The sequence below is a fragment of the Balaenoptera borealis genome, assembly GCF_965194805.1.
Source record: "Balaenoptera borealis genome assembly, chromosome: 9".
Classification (NCBI taxonomy): Eukaryota; Metazoa; Chordata; class Mammalia; order Artiodactyla; family Balaenopteridae; genus Balaenoptera; species Balaenoptera borealis.
Window position 1 is genome coordinate 53,209,789 of NC_138873.1, and position 20,324 is coordinate 53,230,112.

General features: G+C 38.1%; 1 protein-coding gene across 7 annotated transcripts in view; it reads left to right on the top strand.

Moving 5' to 3' along the window:
• Positions 1–19: 19 nt before the first annotated feature.
• The window catches only part of ATG5 (autophagy related 5), a 125,011-nt gene continuing 104,706 nt past the window's right edge, over positions 20–20,324 (top strand). The window contains exons 1-3 of one of the 7 annotated variants that reach the window (XR_014248215.1): positions 20–4,035; positions 9,588–9,752; positions 18,253–18,380. Coding sequence is in view for 6 of the 7 variants with exons in the window: in XM_082404900.1 (XP_082261026.1) it covers positions 9,645–9,752; positions 18,253–18,380 (236 nt within the window). In the remaining variant the exon portion in view is untranslated. Of the gene's footprint in view, positions 4,041–9,587; positions 9,753–18,252; positions 18,381–20,324 lie in introns of those variants that run through there. The other 6 variants (XM_082404900.1, XM_082404896.1, XM_082404895.1 and 3 more) reach the window with 6 other exon arrangements.

Here is a 20,324-nt window from a genome sequence, read left to right on the forward strand (position 1 = left end):
TTTATATCCTCATTTAACCGTGAGGAAAATGGAGAAGTGGAGGCTTGGAGAAGTCACATAAGAGTCAGGTTCTTGGGCGTGTGACCTGTCGTATGCACAGCGCTTGACTTAATGCTCTGCTGTCGCCATCTTCAAATTCCTTTCCTTAACAAAGGGCCCTCATTTTCATTTTGCGCTGGCCCTGTGGAATTATGTAGCCAGTACTGGTTAAATAATTTTTTTTTCTGGGGCCACACAGATAATAGATGTCAGATATGGGATTTAAGAGCACGTCCTCAGCTATGCTATTCTGCACTAGTTTATGATCGAAGAACAAACACAGGTGAAGGAAAGGGAATGGATTTGAAGGAAATTTTGTCAGTACTGACAAGGTTTAGAAAGTATTTGGTGTTTTTTTTTTCAAATTAAAATAATTTTGTTGTGAAAACTTTTTTTAGGATTTCACAAAATCTCTTGAGATAACTTGAACTTTCCTATTGGGAAACAGTCTATTACATCACTGAGGGTGCTATTGACTGGCCTTGCTGGTTGGGGAGCTCTGAGCTTTGTGTCAGGTTGATTGTGACACCTGGTGATAGCAACGTATTATTGCAAGGATTTATTTTGCTGTTTCAAGAATCAGGCTGTTCTGTTTGGTTTTGTTTTTTTAAGAGTTTCCCTTTAATTTTATACTTCCCAGACTATTTTTCTTCTGCACACATTGAGAAAACAGATTGAAAAACTGCTTGACTAATTTTCCCCAGTTTTTAATAGGAGCTATTTATAGAAAATATTCCTATGAGAACAGGCAAATAATCTAATTCAAAGATTTTTTAAGAATAATAGTAATTTGGGGGATCAAAAATTAAAACACAAATGCATACAAGTTATGAATGTATATATTTTTTCTAAAGAATATTTGGCATATTGTTTTGATTCATTCCTATACAATCTATGTAGGCAAGTAGATAGAGAGTACTGAGTAACTGGAATCATAGTCTTATAACACAATATTTTCAACAAAAACCCGCATTTTATCTGTAGCAGTGCTGGAATTACATATAGTATTATGTAGTTGACATGGTAGTCATAAGAAAACTGCTCCAAATTGTGATTTTAAAATATATATTCATGTAATGAAATTTGGGAGGTTCCTTTGTTGTTGCTTAAGAGTTACTTATTTTCACTTTACCAAGCACCTAATTATGTGAACTCAAGAAATGTTTAAATGACTGAATGAAGACTTGTCACAGTGACTGAAAGGCTGTCACTGAAGCTAAAAGAGTCTATCCATCCAGCTCCTGGATTCATTTTAGAATGTCAATTAAATAGATACAAATGGGATGTCTATGATTGTTCAGCATTGAAAGTCTCAAAATAATATTTGAATCCTCCAAATGCTCTCTCACCTCACAGGAGAGAACACTGTATAATGATACTTTCCCGACCTTCAAGCGTCTGTCCTTAGAATTGCCTAAAGGTAAAAACTTAGAACTATAAATATGATCACAATCACAATCAAATGTGTGTTATTCAGTATAATGCATTCTGGCCTGGTTGTTTTGGTCTTTTGTTCAAAATGAATATTTACGTGCAAAGAACTGAGGTAGGCAGTGCCTTAGAAACACGAAGAGCTATAGAGGAGTGTTATGCTCCAAAGCCTTTAGCATCCAGGTAGGTAATCTAAAGTCTAAATAAGTGATAGTGTGGGGACAGCGAGAAACTGGAGAGGGCATTCCCAGCCTAAAAGGGGGCAGCTGCAGCTCCACTCCAGCACTCGGTTGCCATGTGGGAATGTGGTCCCAGGGCTGTCAGATTCCAGGATAAGTCAGAAATCCAAATTTTTGAAACCTGTTACCATTTTTTTTTCTTTTTTTAGAGTCTAAGAAACATTTTAAAGGACAGAGTGGATATCTGTCACTCTTGGTAACTGATTGAGAGAGACGACATAATGTTAACAAATGGAAATGACGGAGAACAAATATAGAATTCCTCTTATTTCCAAATTTTTGCTCAAGGAGCATAATCATGAGATGGGAAAGAGTACAACAACAACTGGACCATATCCAGAGGAGAGATATGTCATGTGAAGAATGGCTGAAAGAACTGACAGTGTTTATGCTGAGTGGGTTATGAGGCATATCTTTTCATAGCTGAAGTGCTGTCTATTACAAGGGTTAGCTATTTCTATTGTAGGTTGGGGGTGGGGTAGAGGAGGGACAAGGGGAGGAAGGAAATAAACAGGGTCAATTCTTAAAGGTTACAAGAAGCTGGATTTTAGCTCAATATAATCACTTTCTACCCATTAGGGTTCTCCATAAATAGTTTCTCTGCCCCCTCCCCAAACATTTTATTAGGAAAAGTTTCAAGCATAACAGCAAAGTTGAAAGAATTTTACAGTGAACACCCATATGCTCACCACCTAGATTCTACCGTTAACATTTTACTGTACTTGCATTATCACATATTTATCCATCTATCCATCCCTCTAGCCATTCGTCCATCCATCTAATTTTTTCGATACATTTCAGAGTAAATTCCATTTAGTTTTGCCTACCATTGGGAAGTGGGGGCAACTTTATCCCACGAGCTTTTTTACAGAGGCTAATGGCTGTCTGCTGGGGATGCTATAGAGAGGATTTCTGCATTAAGTAAGTGGAGTGGACTGGACTGTGGCTTTCAATTTTTTTTGACTGCTACCCATATCAAGAAATGTATTTCACATTCCTACACAGTGTAAACCACGTACATACTAAAGTAAAAACTTCAGGAAACAATATTTACCTTTAATATGTGTGAAGCATACCAATATTTTCTATTTTTTTTTTAACTTAAAAATTGCTAGTCATGACCCACTAACTTGATTTGATGACCCACCAATGAGTTGTGATTCACCACTGGAAAATCATTGGGCTAGACAACCTCCAAGAAGGTTTTTTTTTTTTTTTTTTTTTTTTTGCTGCGCTGCACGGCCTGTGGGATCTTAGTTCCCCGACCAGGGATTGAACCCACGCCCTCAGACAGTGAAAGCATGGAGTCCTAACCACTGGACAGCCAGGGAATTCCTAGAAGATTCTTTCTTTAAAAAGAATCCTGTGGCTAATACTAGGATTTTCCTAGTCTTCCCACTTATCAGGAACCTATCATGAGTCTCAGCACAGTAGTATTCACTTGGCATGCATAGCATTATGCTAAAAGCCATGTGTAAATGAAGAGAAAAACGTTAAATGCCTGCTAAGACTTCTGGATAGACCTAATGCAAACACTTTTTAGGAGTAAGTTGACTAATTGCTTGTCATTTTCACCAACAGGAAGACATAGGTACGTACAATTGGAGGGATGGCTGGGCTTCAGTATTCAAGTATTTTAGTCTTTTGTTAAATGCGGCTCTTAATTCGTGCTGTGGCTCTGACAAAGTGGAGAAGATCAAATGAGAAAATAGATATGAAAACACTTTGAAAACCAACGTTTTATTAATTTTACTGTGTGAAGCCAGGACAGGGATGCCGCGATGAAGCTCTAGTGAGGCAGTGACTCAGTATGTGTAAAACTCTCTGCTCTCACGGAACTGTTACATTAACCTCCCTAAACAACAATGACTATGCCAAAAGCACAGGACTCTAGGAAGAGGGTAGAAGCCGGGAACTTGCCATGGGTTTGACCGAACAGTCACGCTCTCTGCTCTGTCCACGCATGCTCAAGCGCGGCTCCAGCTTGCTCACGGGGTTGGGCCGAACTGGGAGGGCGGAGTGCGGGCCACGTGGGGCCCCGTGACGTCATCTCCGGGCGCCGAGGGTGACTGTACTTGCGGTGGGCTTCCAGAGCTCCGCGGCGCTGCGGGCTGTCTTCGCTGGATACGGGAGGGCGGAAGTGCAGCAGGGTTCGACTCCGACCTCCGCGCAGGTGCCTTCTGCGGCTGCGCGGGCCAGCGGGACTCCAGTCTGGTGCATCTCTGCGGGACAGTGTGTCTGGCGCTCTCCGCCGCCGCCCAGCCAGAGCCCGAGACCCGAGCGTCCTCACCGGTGCAGGAAGGCGGAGGAGAAGCCTGAGCTTCTGGTAGGGTATGTGTGTGTCTGTCACCCCAGTGTGAGGAAATGCCCGGAGGAAGAGGGTTGGGGAAGTGCTAGGTAGGTGTGGTAAGAAGGAGGGGCGTGTGCGGCGAGAGGAGCACTCCCCCGGGCGGTGGTGGTGGGTGAAGGTGGTTCCTCGGGGGGGAGGTGGCGTTGGCCAAGAGCCGACCTCGGAGCCCTAGTGCCGGCTGGAGGGTGTAGCCTGCGCGGTCTCTCGGGGAATACGTCCGTTCATTACTAAGGTGGGAAGCTTGGGTCTCGTCGCAGGCTCTAGAGTTTAGTTCGGGACCTGCATTTTTCGTGGAATAGTTAGTTATTTAGATCATAGTTATTTTATAAGCAGTTCGATTCTATCCGAAATCGGTGGGGTTTCCCCCCAATTTATCTTCTCAGACGCATTCATTGTCTCATTTTAATAATAATATTCAGTGCCAACAAAGCCATTTTCCCTTGGCAGAGCACTTTCACATACTTTATAGTTTGGATTATTTTCAAGTCACACCTGAACTTGGGGAACCTAGGGAAAGTGGATTGGTCCTAGATTTTTCTGAGGGATGGGGAGGCACAGCATGTTTTCAGCAAGATTCAGAACCCAGAGGCTATCAAACAGCACTGAATTTCCAAGGCCTTCCAGAGTTTACTTGATAAATTTCAGTCTTTGGGACTGTGTGTACTTGGATCTGAACGGACTTATTTTGTGATTTCCATAAAGGGAGTTGTTGGTTGAATTTTGAATTTGAAAGTAAAGATGTTGGGCTGAGGGTAGCAGTGGAGGGAAATTTTAGAATTTTATATTGGATTTAAGTAGGTGCTTTGATCCTCAAAGGTATGCCGATTAAAATTGGGGAAAAGTGAACAGAATGGTACTATATGGATAAGAGTTTTTAGAATCATGTACAAGCTTCAAGTGTAGGTTCACTTTATTAATTTAACAGATACTAAGTGCTAGTTATGTGCCAGGCACTGAACAAAAAGTAAACAAAACAATAAACAGTGAGGAAGACAATAAAAATCCCTGCCATAATGAAGTTCACTTTGAGGGTTGAGGGGGGAGACATTAATTTAAAAATTAATTAAAATATGTGTCAGGTAGTGAAAAGTGCTATGAAGAAAAAATAAAGTAATGAAGGGGAATGGGGAGTGCTGGTAGCACGCATGGGAAATTATAGTGGTGGCCTTAGAAAAGATGACATTTGAGCAGAGACCTAATAGTGATAAAGAAGGGTGCCCGTGGATGTAGTGGAGAGGGCCATCAGAGCAACCACAAAGTCCCTGAGGCAGGAGCACATCAGCGAGTTTGGCTGGAACTGGGGGAGCAAGTTGCGGAGAGAAGCAGATAAGCAGGTCAGAGTGGGGTCAGGTCATATAGGGCCTGCTAACACCTCGTAAGACTTTAGTTTTTACTTTGAATGAGATGGTGGGGTTTTGAGTAAAGGAGTGAACTGATCTGACTTGTGCTTTAAAAGATTTTTCTGATTTCTTTGTTGTCTCTCTGCAGCAAGGGCAGAAATGTTGAGACCTCTGTTGGTAGGCCATTTGCATTTATCTGAGTTGAAGGTCAAGGTGACTTGGATCAGTGTGGTAAGGGTGGAGGTGGTGAGAAATGGCCAGATTCTAGATTTATATCTAAGCTAGAGCCATCAAGTGTGAAGAGGGGTCATGGATGACTCCCAGATTTATGGCCTGAGCTGCTAAAGAAGGGAGTTACCACTCAGTGATTTGGGGAAGACCGCAGAGTAATAGGGAGAGGAGGGAGGAAGATCTGCAATCATTTGCAGTTTTGCACTTGCTGAATTTTCAGATGAAATGTCAGTATACAGTAGTATATATGAAACTGGAGTTCAGAAGAGAAGTCTAGGCTGAAGATGTAAATGTGGGAATTGTTAATGTGTAAGTGATATTTAAAGCCCTGAGAGATCTCCAAATGCAGGGTTCAAGGACCGTGGGGCACTTCAGCATTTGGAGATTGGAGGGAGTTATGACCTATCCCCCAGGGTGGAGGTGGGGCTGTTCCTTAAAACCCCTGTTCAGAACTAGTGATCCTTAGTAACCAGATAGAAGGAAATAGAAAGCCAGGTCATTAGCTGAGAGAGAGTGAGGAAGGAGATGTGAAAATTTGAGGAGGGGGAGTTGATTTAGGACAGTGGAAGAATAAATGGACTAGGGAAGTATGAGAATACTGGGCAATACTCAGAGCCCACTTTTTTTTTTTTTAATTAATTTTTTATTTATGGCTGTGTTGGGTCTTCGTTTCTGTGCGAGGGCTTTCTCTAGTTGTGGCAAGTGGGGGCCACTCTTCATCGCGGTGCGCGGGCCTCTCACTATCGCGGCCTTTCTTGTTGCGGAGCACAGGCTCCAGACGTGCAGGCTCAGTAATTGTGGCTCACGGGCCCAGCTGTTCCGCGGCATGTGGGATCTTCCCAGACCAGGGCTCGAACCCGTGTCCCCTGCATTGGCAGGCAGATTCTCAACCACTGCGCCACCAGGGAAGCCCTCACAGCCCACTTTTGAGGTCAGTGTTCATGAATTTAAAGGGAGATCAGCCAGCATATATATTTTTAGATGTTTACAAATTTACTACTAGTAGTTATTTGATATTTTAAGTAATTTCTGAGTAGTTAGGGATTTTGTCAGCAAAACAGCTTCAGGTAATAGGTTAGCCTTTCTTGGTTTGTAGTGTAAAAGGGACTGTTAATTGTGCATTTTATTGGGTTGGCCAAAAAGTTCATTCAGGTTTCTGTAACAGGTTACGGAAAAACCCAAAAGAACTTTTTGGCTAACCCAATATTTTTATCATACTCACTGTGCTGTTTGCTAAGTGTTGTTGGTTGGGCACCTGCCTCTTTTCCAGGCCATGAATTAGATGCAGAGAATACAGCAGTCAAGAAGTAGTCCCTGCCCTCAGGAAGCTTACTTCTAGTAGACTGCATCATGGGTTGGGATTTCTGTTCTTCCAAAACATTGCCTTCAAGTTGGATGCATGGTGTTGATATCGTAGTATATGTATGAGAGGGAAAAATATTTTTCTAAAATAGTGAAATTCGCTGAATATGAAGTGTGATTGTACAGATTTAGGAAAGAGTTTAGGTGGAAAAGTTTCTTAAGTAGCTAGTATAACTTTTGGATTTACACATTTTATTTATTTATATATTTTCCAGTTGTTTAACAAAAATTCCAGAGCCTGTTATGTGCTGATTATGCTAACGTCCTGGATACAAAGCTATATATGACTCAGTTTCTGCTGTCAAGGAACTGACAGTTTAGTGTGGGGAGGGGCAAGAGACAGATAAGATACACAGGTGCAATGCATTGTTACACTGTATAACAATAAAGATATAATAACAGAAGTAATTAGATTATAGTTTGCTTAGTGAAAAGCTTCCCAAGGAGTTAATGTTAAGCTGACTCTTAAAAGAGGATTAAGAGTTGTCCAAGAGAAGGAGCAAAGGGTATTCAAGCAGAGGGGCCATGGAAGCACAGGGAAACCATGTATTAAATACATTTACCATTTTTCCAGTGCTTGGTTACTAGGTGCTAAATACCCAACAACCCTGTGAAATTAGAATTATCTTCAGTTTATAGATATGAGGTTTAGAGATGTCAGGTTTGTTGTCTAAGGACATACAGCTTAATATGTGGAAGTCAGGGTTGAAACCCATGTCAGTCTGATTTCAAAACCCCTTAACTACCTTACTGTATAGCCTGCTGTAAGCATTTAAATCTTCTCTGTCCTTGGTCTTTGTCCCTCAGCCGGTCTTTTTTACCAACTTCTATTTATTCTTCCTTGGAAAGCCCTCCTGTCTCTCATCAATCCACTGCTACCAGTCTAGGTCAGGCACTCATTATGTGCCTTAGTTGCTGAAATTGCTTCCCGGCTAGCCTCTCTCTGGCTCTGGATCCCCTTTTGTGAACTGCTACCAGATAATTGTTTTTATTTCACCATTATAAAACCTTTCTAGGCTTGTTGGATGAAATTGAAAACCCACAATTTTCTATTTGGTGTACTTCATGATCCAGTTACATTTTATATTTACAAATTTGACATTAAAAGAATAATTGCTTTTATTTCTCAGCACATGCTGTGTCCATTACCATGTCAAATACTTTATAGATTTTTTTTTTTTTTCTAGAACAACCTGGTGACTTTTACAGGTAAGGAAATTTAGACTGAGTGAAGTAAAGTGACTTACCTAGGGTCAGGTATGATAGTAAAACATGTCACAGGTCAGCTCTTTCATTATCTACTACTCCTCCCAACACAAAGTTTCCTAAAAAGTTGGTACACATACTGCTCCTGCCACTTCCTGCCTTTGCTGATGCTATTTTGCCTTGCTTGGAATATTTGTCTTCTTTTTGTCTGTCCATATTCTACCCATTCTTCAAGTTCAATATCTTTTAAGATTCTTCCCTGAACACTATAGGTTCTGTTAATATTTAACTTCTTCCCCTCCTGCATTATGAAAGCTCTCACAAAGTAACATTTAGTTATAACCATGGACATTTTGGAATTGGAAGGGATGTTTGGCAATAAGTATGGTATAATGGAAAAATTATGAGATTGGAAATCCTGCCGTAGTAGAGGAAAAGTAAAGGCACAGTGAGGTAACAGGTTCTGCCTGATTCATGCATAGAAGAAAGGCTATTTTTAGCAGTGTCCTGAATGATGTGTAAGTTGGAAGGCGAGGTGGGTAAGGCTACTTTAGGGTAAGGAACCACCGGCATGAGCAAAGCCATGCAAAGGACATGAAAGTGCATGGTATGTTTAGCAGATTTGTAAATAATACCTTCTGGGCGATGCCTGAGGTTTTAAAAAACTTATCACCACCATCATCATCATCATCTTGTATGCCCTCAGCACCTGCCACAGAGCTGGGCATACCAAATGATCAAATATTTATTGACTCTCTATTGAATGTTATTAGCAATGTTCAATGTATAATTTTTAGTTATTTTCCTTTACTCTCATAATTCCAGTTTACACTAAATAATGCTTTTGATTATTCTAAGTTCTTAAAATCTTTGACTTTTGAACATTTTTTGAGACATGCTCTGGTTGGTTCTATAAATTATGATGATAAATACACTTTATAGTACTGTGTTATAGGCATTGTTCTAAGTGTTCTACATGTATTAATTTAATTTTCATATCTATCTTATGTGGTCAGTGCTGTTATTCCCATTTTACAGATGAGAAAACTGAGACACAGAGAAGTTATAGGTGAAGAGTTCACTTTAGATAAGCGGTAGACTCTTTTGGGGCTTGAGAGAATGATTCAAGTATAGTTTCACTTTGGCTGTGGTTCATTAGTTGTATATGTAATTTTGAAATGGTTACTTCCGTGATCTCCTTAAATAAATAATAGCTCCACATTTAGAATTTGTTGTACTGATTTTTGCATTCATTCTAAAGAATACCCATCACGGAGTTTTTTGAAGTGAATAGTCTTTATGCATTCTTTTTTTCCTATAATCTTCCTTTGTTTTGGAGCAGGTTCATTTATACCTGCAAGGACCTAATACCCTTCGTTTTATTTTCAGTTTGGCTTTGGCTGGAAAAGAATTCAGCCTATATGTACTGCTTTAACCACTGGAAGAATGACAGATGACAAAGATGTGCTTCGAGATGTGTGGTTTGGACGAATTCCAACTTGCTTCACCCTCTATCAGGATGAGATAACTGAACGGGAGGCAGAACCATATTATGTAAGTATGTTGATGGTGGCAAATGGGATACCATAACTTTGTCCATTTTTGTAAATAAAGCTCTAAGAAGCTGGAGGCTGATTTTCAACATTTTATATACAATTAATATGTGCTTATTGTGGAAAAAAATTAGGAGACAGATCTACAAAAAGAAGAAAATAAGAATTACCTCTAATCCTACTACTCAGAGGAAAAAAACACTGTTGACATGTTGATGTGGGACCTTCTTGACTTTCTTTTTCTTATGCATATATAGTATATGATAATGAATCATAAGTTATGTGTGGTTTTTTAACAGGAAGCTATTTTGAAAATGCTAGGTTCAGACTTGATTCTTTTGTATGTAGGTGGTTCAAAGCAACTATTTAAATTCTTTTTGCAAGCTGAGTGAACATATGAATGTGTGTGTGACTTCATATGTTCATGAGCTAATATAGATTATATGAAATATATTGTTTAATAACATAAATCTCTGTATATAGGCTTGTATGTTTGAGTTAGTGTATTGTCTGTTCTAAAAAAAAAAAGTATCAATTATCTTCTGATTTTAGTCTGCTTTTTTTCTTTTCTAATTGCATATATGATCCATACTTAAGCATCTGTCAGTCAGAGATAATAGTATCTTGCCTTTTTACTGAATAGTCCCTAGTAGGCAAAGACATTCTCAATTGTTATTTTAGTTTTTTTTTTTTTTTTCATCTCAGGTACACATAATATTGTTTACTCAGGAGGATCTGGAGAAGTGGAAATGTATTTGTGGTTCTGGATTATTTCTTGTTGTGTGCTTTTTAAAAAAGTTAATTAATTAATTAATTTTTTGGGCTGCATTGGGTCTTCGTTGCTGCATGCAGGCTTTCTCTAGTTGCAGCAAGCGGGGGCTACTCTTCATTGCGGCGCACTGACTTCTCATTGCAGTGGCTTCTCTTGTTGCGGAGCACGGGCTCTAGGCGCGAGGGCTTCAATAGTTGTGGCCCGCGAGCTCTAGAGCTCAGGCTCAGTAGTTGTGGCACACGGGCTTAGTTGCTCCGCGGCATGTGGGATCTTGCTGGACCAGGGCTCGAACCCGTGTCTCCTGCATTGGCAGGCAGATCTTAACCACTGCACCACCAGGGAAGTCTTCTTGTTTCACTTCAGTAAAGCTTGCGCTTGGCTTTCTTCCTCTCTGTTGGAGAAGCAGCACTGTTCCACAGCCTTCTCCAGCTGTGGGAAGTCAGACTGCTGGAAGAAGCTCCTTCAGGGGCCCATTCACTAAATTTTTGGGTAGAGGAACTTGCATTTTTCTCTGCACATTCTCGAATCTGGCATAGGTCATGCAAATGGTAGATACTCAGTGCATGAAAGCCTCTCTACACCCATGTTAGGGGTTTGTTTTAAATTCTCTGGGTTTTCTTATTGAATGATAATTTCAGAGAAATTGGGCAGTCTTTTGTACTAGTATTTAGGTAGTCGTAGCTGATTATATTTATAAATTTGAGTCATTTTAACTTTGGAAACCTCAACAATTTTCTGCCTTTAGAAAAACTTCCACAGTTAAAAATGAAGTGTGATCATAGCTTATTTTTAGAGACATTTCATTTGTTAGATGTATTTTTCCTCTTCTCCCCCTGTAGCATGGGTTAGGATATCATTTATGTTTGTTTCCAAACTAGCTTTTGCTATTTTAATGAAAACTTTTAACTTTGGGTAGCTTTCTAATAGTATCTAAACAAAAGAGTGTATGTGTTCAGTTGATCAAAGTGGCAAAAACTAAGAAATATATAATTTAAGACTGTTTACTTTTAAATCAGAATATGATGTTTGACACACTTTCTGCAGTTAAAAAAAAAATCCAAGTAAAGAATATAGTAATTTTCCTTCCTTATATATGAATCTGTTTAAATACGAAAAGACCGTTGTGAGAACTAGAGGGTAAGTTGTTTTCTGTCTGTTTCTAATCGAATTAAAAATGGCAAAGAGTAATGGGGGATAACTGTTGGAGGAAGAGGATTGTTTTGTCTAATAGTAATTGATTTTTTTCTTGAATTCTTCCTAATTCTTCACCCAAAAGAAACTCTTACATAGTGATTGTGATTATGTTTTTGCAGAATATTGGGTGATAGTCATATAATAAATATTAAACAAAGAACTGGATTTTAAAACCATGCAGCATAATGCAGATTTTGTTCTTTAAATACATACATACTTAATAAACACATACATACTTAAGTATAAGAAAGACAATATACAAAACCACTAGCAGTGGTTACCCTTAGAATTATTATAGGTGAGCATTTTAGTGCCAATATGATTTTCGTTCACCTGTCTCTTGGTTGTAAATTAAACTTGAATGTATTTTTTAATTGCTTTGAGTTATAATAATGATAATGTTTTAAAGATTCCGGATGAAATGAGATGAAAATATCATAGCCTGAGAGCCAGTAGACCTCTTTCCCAAACATTCTCAAAGTTCAGATGAGATAACATAACAGGGTTGTCACCAAGGATTGAAGAGTCCATTCATGTTCACGTGGAGGTGCAGGAAGGATGGGTGAAAGGGAATGTAGTTTATTTTTATTAATATTTATAGCTTATTTCTTAGAAACTAGGTTTAAAAATATCCACTCATACCAAATTTATAAATTATTACTCAAAGAGTCTTCTGGAATGTCCTGTTTCCATTGGAAAAGCATGTTAATGTTAGACATATTCCTGTCTATTTGTTGGCTCCATATAAATCTTTCAGCCATCATCCTGTATGTATATCATTGAGAATTGTATCGTATTTTACAGGGAGTATTAGGAAGGAAATTTGTTAGAAAATAGGCAACTTTTCAGTTTTTGTTGTTTCTGTTATATTCATTTGAACTGTTGCTTTTCATTTAGATTATCCAGTATGAAATATACATACTAAATTGCATTCATATTTTGTGACTTCTTACCAGAGGAAATCATACAGATACATGGTCATCGATTTGAGTGGACCCTAAACATTTCCCAGCATTCCTTTTATGTTTCCTTAGTTAGCTGTGTCTGTTCTCCGCTAGGACTATTTCTCTGAGTCCTGACCTCATCTTTCTTGACAGGTGACCTCACTTTCTACTTCACAAAGGAAATAGAAACCATACAATAGGACCTTCCTTAACTTTCTGCCACCAAGTCTGTAAAACATATCTGCACTCAACATACTTTTACTTCTCCTCTCTCATGTTTTAATGGAAGAGGTGTCCTTTCTTCTTAGACAAGGTCCAGCCTTCCATCTGTGTTCTGGATCCCATCTCCTGCTTCTGTATTTACTTTACTTTCAAACTTTTCTATCTACTGACTTCTTCCTTGCAGCATTTATATTGTCTCAAATCCTTTCTATCCTAAAATAACCCTCTGTTGACCCCATCCTCCTTTCAACTACTTGCTTTTCCTTCACAGCCAGACTTATTAAAAAGATTGTCTGTACTCATTGTTTCCTTCCCATCTCCCACCACTTTCTTCACTGTAATCATATTTCACCCTACTCCAACAGAACTGTTCTTGTCACTGTCACTAAAGACATCTTTTTTTTTTTTTTTTTTTTTTTACCAGACCTAGAGTATGTTTTTGAACTTTCATTTGCTTGATCTCTCAGCACTATTTGATGTCATTGGCTGTTTTCTCCATTGCTCTGCAGTGCCTCATTCCTGGTTTTGCTTCTGTGGTCCCCTTTGCCAGGGGACCTCTTTTGCTTGTTGCTCAGTGTTGGCATTCGTTGGGGCTTTGCCTTTTTTTTTCTTTTTCCACTTCACTGTTTTTTACCCCCTAGAGCTTTCACTCCATTTTTATGTCTTTGTTGAGCATTTTTATCTTGACAGCTCCCCAGGATTTTTCTCCTGAGCTCCAGACCTATATGTCTTTCTGCTGGATAGCCTTACTTAGATGTCTTGAAGGAACTCAAACTGAGTGTGTTTGAAACTGGACTCATCATCTTTACTCCGGAAAACCTGATTATCTGCCATCTTCCCTTCCTGTTTTATCATCCAGCTAATTAATTACTCTTACAGTAATTAACATGGGACTCATCCTTTGATACTTCCTTCTCCCGTATCCCTGACATTCATTCATAACTTAGTTCATCTGATTTTACATCTCAGATATTTCACACTTTTCTGATTCCTTTCATACCCACTGATACAGCCTAGTTCAGGCCACCATTTAAAAACTAGTGTATTGGGACTTCCCTGGTGGCGCAGTGGTTAAGAATCCACCTACCAATGCAGGGGACACGGGTTCGAGCCCTGGTCTGTGAAGATCCCACATGCTGCAGACCAACTAAGCCCTTGTGCCACAACTACTGAGCCTGCACTCTAGAGCCCACGAGCCACAACTACTGAGCCCGCATGCCACAACTACTGAAGCCCGCTTGCCTAGAGCCTGTGCTCCACGATGAGAGAAGCCACTGCAATGAGAAACTCGCGCACCGCAACAAAGAGTAGCCCCCTCTCGCCCCCGTGCGTAGCAACGAAGACCCAACGCAGCCAAATAAATAAATAAATTTATAAAACAACAACAACAACAATAACAAAAAACTAGTGTATTGTATAATATTAACTAATTTCCCTGGTTTCAGTCTTGCCCTCTTTCCATTTTCCAGTCTGCAGTTGGAGTCATCTTTTCAAAACACGTATCTTACATTGTCACCTGCCAGCTAGAAACCTTTAGTGGCTTTTCATTGTCTTTAGGATCCTTAATATAGTTTACAGGGTTCTTCATGATCTGGTCCCTTGCTTCTTCAGTACTATTCTGTCCTAAATCTCTACAGTCCTGTCATATTCAACTTCTTATAATTCCTCATGTGCCAGTCTTTGTCCTTTTGTATTCACGCCATGCCTTCTTGCAGTTCCCTCTGCTGGAATGAGCAGCAGTATCTCCCACCCCTACTCACACCCAGACATCCACACCAACGCATGTTTGGTTCATTCCTGTTTCCCTTTTGACCCTTGCCTTAAAATTGACCTCCTGTCAAGGCTTCCCTGAGCTCCTAGGTTGGGTTAAATTTCTTTGCTACTTGCTCCTATAACGTTCTTTACTTCCTCTTTGCATTCGTCGTATTTGTAATTTTGTTTTTACTGTCTGCCTCTCAAGCCTGTAAGCTCCATGAGAGGAAGAATTCTTTCTGTCTCATTCAGTGCTCTATCCTCATCACCTAGTGTGATGCCTCACACGTTGAAATGGGACAGAATTCTAGTGTATTTTAATTCTGTTTTTGTTCTAGATAAGCGAATCTCTAATTTTATAATTGAAAATTGTTGGACAAAATAGGATTCGGTGTAAACAAATAATATACGGGCACTTTTTTTCTGAAACATAAGTAATCTATACAACTATGTAAAACATGTATGACTTATAAGCTGTACAGAAAAAAAAAAATGAATCACTTGTGTCATACTGAGTACTTGACAGTGCTGAATGAGGAATAAGGGAATGGTGGAGTCCTCGTAGTGGACAGTGTCCCCGGGGGGGTTAATCCTTTTTGTATTAAAAGAACTTAAAGAACCTTGAAGACATTAATCAAAGTGAAATAAGCCAGACACAAAAGGACAAATATTTTATGATTGCATTTAGATGAGGTACCTAGAATGGTCTAATTCAAAGAGACAGAAAGTAAAAAAGTGATTACAAAGGGCTGGGGGGTAGAGGAGAACGGGGGAATTACTGTTTAATAGGTACAGCGTTTGAGTTTGGGATGATGAAAAGTTCCGGAGATGGATAGTGGTGATAGTTGCACAGCAGTGTGAATGTATTTAATGCCACTGAGCTATATACACTTAAAATGGTTAACCTGATAAATTTTACACCAGGTATATTTTACCACAATTTTTAAAAATGAACCTGAAGTAAACCAATTTGATACACCAAAGAAAAACCTTATGTGATACAATCTGGATGTAGAAGGCAGGGTGATGTCTTTTTGCTGTTACTTTCTTTCCCTTTTTACCTATTTAAATATTTACTAGATAAAGTATCTATACCTACTCTAGTTATTTCTTAGTGCTACTATGTATAGATATTTATGTTAGTTATATATTACTCCCACAGGCTAATTTAGGACAGAAGATTCCAGCTACATTTTAGTGTACTTTCTGTCTGAAGAATGAGCATTCTTTTACAATTTATCACTTTTGACCTTTTGTCCCACTTAACCTTTTGCATCTCTGATTCATTCAGCAAATATTTATTGTATGCCTGCTATGAAGCAGGCACTATTTTGGGCATTGGGAATGTTAGTTAGCAGTGAACAAAACAGATGAAAACCCCTGTCTCAATGGAGCTTACATTCTAATGTTCCTCATTCCTTATTGTAAATAAGTTTTTGTTTCATGAAAATCATTTGTGAATTTTTCAGCAAATTTGGTTGAACCCTGTGCATGTAGTACAGCTCTTTCCAAAATCAGGAGCTGATATCCATACTCATTTAGTCCTGATATATCTTCTTTCTTATGATCTCCATAGGGTAATGTCATTCTCTACAGAATAGATAGCTATGCAATGCCCAACAGACATTTTAAATTAAAGTCCTTGACTTACTGACATAGAACTATTGGACTAATAGACCATACTTATTTATTTTTAAAAAATGGCTAATTTACCATGCTATTTTAATTTCTTAGAGACTGCCCATGATACTTCTGTACTTGATTCTGTCATTTCTGACTCTAATGAATCATTTCTTTGCCATTTATTTAATAGAATATGGTTTTGGCAAGTTATTTAAGCTGTATGTAAAATAGAGGTGATAATAATTCTTCCTGTAAAACAGCTAGTGCTTTTCCTTATACATAGTAAGTATTAGTTTCCTTTTTTTTTTTCTTCCCTAATCACATTCTAGTTGTTTCTTTATAAAAGAGGAACTTATGTTCTGTTGAATCCACACAGCTATCCAACACCTTGTTCCTAGTATTAGTACCTTTTATTCCATACTGGAGCATGCCAACTACCGCCCATACCCCTGTACCCTGTAGCTCCTAGGACTACTGTCATGTTCCCTTACCTAACTGGGGCCTGTTACCTTGATCTTCAGTGATTAAGTATCAGAGTGCCTTTAACCAGAATATTTCTCTTTGTATATATTCCCCAGCCCGCTACATAATTCTACTTGATTTACTGATCAAAAGACATAACCTTGAATAAGCAGCATGAAAAGTGATGCAGAGTTACACTCACAGAAGCAGCTGAAAGAGAGCCACAAAACAGTTTTACCAGCAAAAGAAGACAGAAGCTTAGGAAAACAAGAAATGGCTAGAGAGTCTGCTGCAAAGGAGGAAAATACATGTATTTTTGCCAGTTTCCTCCTTTTATCTACTCGTAGGTTCTTTAAATAAATTCTTGCTCTCTTATGTTTTCTTTCTGGGTACCTTTCCTAGGGGAAAAACACTGACAGCCTTCATACTATTCCAGTTGAGGCTTTACCAACCTTAATGTTCCTTTCCAGACTTTGCTCTCTCCAGAGTCCAAGTAGGTCCAGCCTCCATAAGGATAGATTGAGGGAGTTGATTGACAGTGGCAGGATCATCAGTCCACCAGCATTATACTCTAAGCTTGTACTTTATTGCATTTAAATATTTAAATGTGTAGCTCAAAAGTCAGTCATCTAACTTACCTCTCTCCTTGAGATTTCTTCATTAGTAATCACAAAAATCTTTTCTGACTTCCAGACCTCCCCCACTTTTCCATTCCTTCTTTCTCATCTCATGTAATATTTCCTTAACAGATTTCCTATCTAGAATCTTACCTTATTGCAATTTTTATATACAATGGCTAGAATATTCCTCAAGTACTGTTTTCATCATGCCATTAATGGTATCATAGTGGGCTTCACTGTTTATCAAATGAAAATTTCCATTTGACCTTCAAAGGTCTTTCTATTGCTGCCATGAAGTATTTTTGTAAGTACTTTTTATGAGTTTTGTTTTGTTTTGTTTTGTTTTTAACCTCCACTTTATTTTAGCCTCATAGAAAGGGATAGATTATGTCCTTGTCTTGGTGTTCTTCACTGCAACTAAGCCAGTACACAGTAGCTTATCAAAATGTGATGGACCAATTGAGAAGTCCTGATTGATAAATCAAGGTGTACATTAGACTGAGTTGATTATCTTCTCAGAAGTTGAATTAACTCAGGTGAATCATATTAATTTTTAAGTTAAATTTGGTAGAACTAATAAGTATCCTAAATAGTATGACATATGATTGCATTGTATTTTTATTTGGAAAAAAGTATTACAGAAAGATTGCACATAGACTTGTGTTATTTATTATTCTAGGCATTTATCTTATAAACTGTACATAAGTAATGACCTCATAGGAAATTTTAAAACATCTTAGCCTTTAGCCTTTGATTTTCTATAAAAAGCAGTTGACTTTGTGTGGAATATTCAAAATAATGCAAAGAAAATGGTTGTTTTTCAGAATATTCAAAATATATTTAAAAACCTATTTAGTATATTTCTTTTTGAAAAAATAGTAAATAAATATGGTTTACAAATTTTCATTTCAGTTGCTTTTGCCAAGAGTAAGTTATTTGACGTTGGTAACTGACAAAGTGAAAAAGCACTTTCAGAAGGTTATGAGACAAGAAGACATTAGTGAGATATGGTTTGAATATGAAGGCACACCACTGAAATGGTGAGTGAATTTTTCTGCATTATTAAGCGTTGAGTATATACTAGCTTTAAGAAGGTATAGTGCCTTGAAGCAGTTTTTTAAAAGTTCTATACAAGAAATCACTAGTCTAGCTCTATAATACAGTGAATTTTAAACCAATGCTGGAATATTTTATTGGCAATATTTCTGTCTTCTATTTGGATGCATGGGAGACTGGACAGATTTGTATATTTTCATCAATAGATTTTTTTATATGGCATAATAATAGTAAATTTGGTTATGGAGTTTTTGGTTTTTTTAATTTTTTTTTAAACGTATATTTAAAACTCCCTTATGAATAAGTCACTCTGTGACACTATTCAGTTTTGTTTCTATCTCTAAAATCTTTATAAACAGAACTTTATATATGCGTGATTACCTAAAGGGGCATCTTTCAAACTGATTGTCACATATAGTTGACCACTGTGCTATAATATAAGCACATGTTGTTTAGCCTTGGTTTAGTATTTAAATTATATTGATTTCCTTTTTGTGTGGAAAATAATTTTGGTAGTATATTGGAATACCATTTTTTCAGAAACATTTAAAATAAATATCCTTTTTCAGACACATAAATCTGGGCTTATCCATGTATAGGTGATGTAATTTTGTACTTCCTCTGTTACTGGGAGCTTTGGTCATTGTGCTTCCAAAAATATTTAATGAAATTGAAGAAATTACAGGGAGAAGAATGTTAAAAAGTGACTCAAGATATGCTGAGATATAGGTGTTGAAATGCTGCCATATAGATGTAGTTGAATGAGAAAGATACAGGCTGAGTCAAGCTTTAAGTGAAATATGAAAAATATAAATAGTTTAATAATGGACTTGCTCTTTGAATCTGGGAATAATAAAAAATGAAGAGTTTTAAAAGAGACTTAAAGCAAATAAAAGGAAGCTAGTAGGTGTGTAATAAGTGCAGCTGACTTGAATCCAAGGATTACTTAGAAACAAGGAGTGAACTTTTAGAACTCACGTTGTGCTGATGAATTTCCAAGAGTGGGTAGATTTCTGTTAATGATTTAGAAACATGCAAGGTGATATCTTGTATTGAGTTATGGGTCACATCACTAACCTTTTTTTTTCTTTTCTTTTTTTTGTATAACATTCATTTTTTAGTCAAAACAGAATACTGAGCTTCATAATCACATTATCAGACTCATTATGACTCTTGAATAGTTCTAGACCTCTGGCAGCATAGATAAGTCAATGTTTTCTGTTTCTTTTTATTTCTCAGAAGAATTGGAGGTTTTGGAATGGGAAGGTGGCTTAAAAGAAGTATAAGAGGAGCAAGGATCAGGAGAGTAGAGGGAGAGGAAGGAGGGGGAAAGATTGTGGGTGAGTAGCAATAGGATATCTCTGCTCTTGACAGTTCTATCTGTATTATAGATGGATGTTGAAATTGTATTGCTTTATGTGTATTAGTTATAGATTCCCTTAAGAACTCATGCAACTGACAGTGGGCTTTTCAGTTTTATCATTGTAAAGCATGGGTTCTCAACAAGGGCCCTACTGACATTTTGGACCCAGATAATTCTTTGTTGTGGGAGGGCTACTCTGTATGTTGTAGTGTTTTTAGCAGCAGCCCTGGTCTCTACCCACTATTGCCAGTTGCACGCCCTTCAGTTGTGATAGTAAAAATGTTGCTAAATGTCCTGGGGCAGGGAGTGCGAAACCACCCCCATTTAAGAAACTCTGGAAAAGATGGGAAACCTCAATTTAGCTTTTATAGTAAATGATTATTAAGTCATCATCTTTCAGCTGCCGTTTTAATTTATCTCGTGTGGTGATTATTTTTGTATTTGCTGTGATTTGTCTTCTATAGGTTTGTATTCTATATATGATATCAGTAAACAACATTTGGACCCATTCCTCCCTGTTACGACAGAGTGATGATTTTGGCTTCAAGATACATTTTCCTACTTT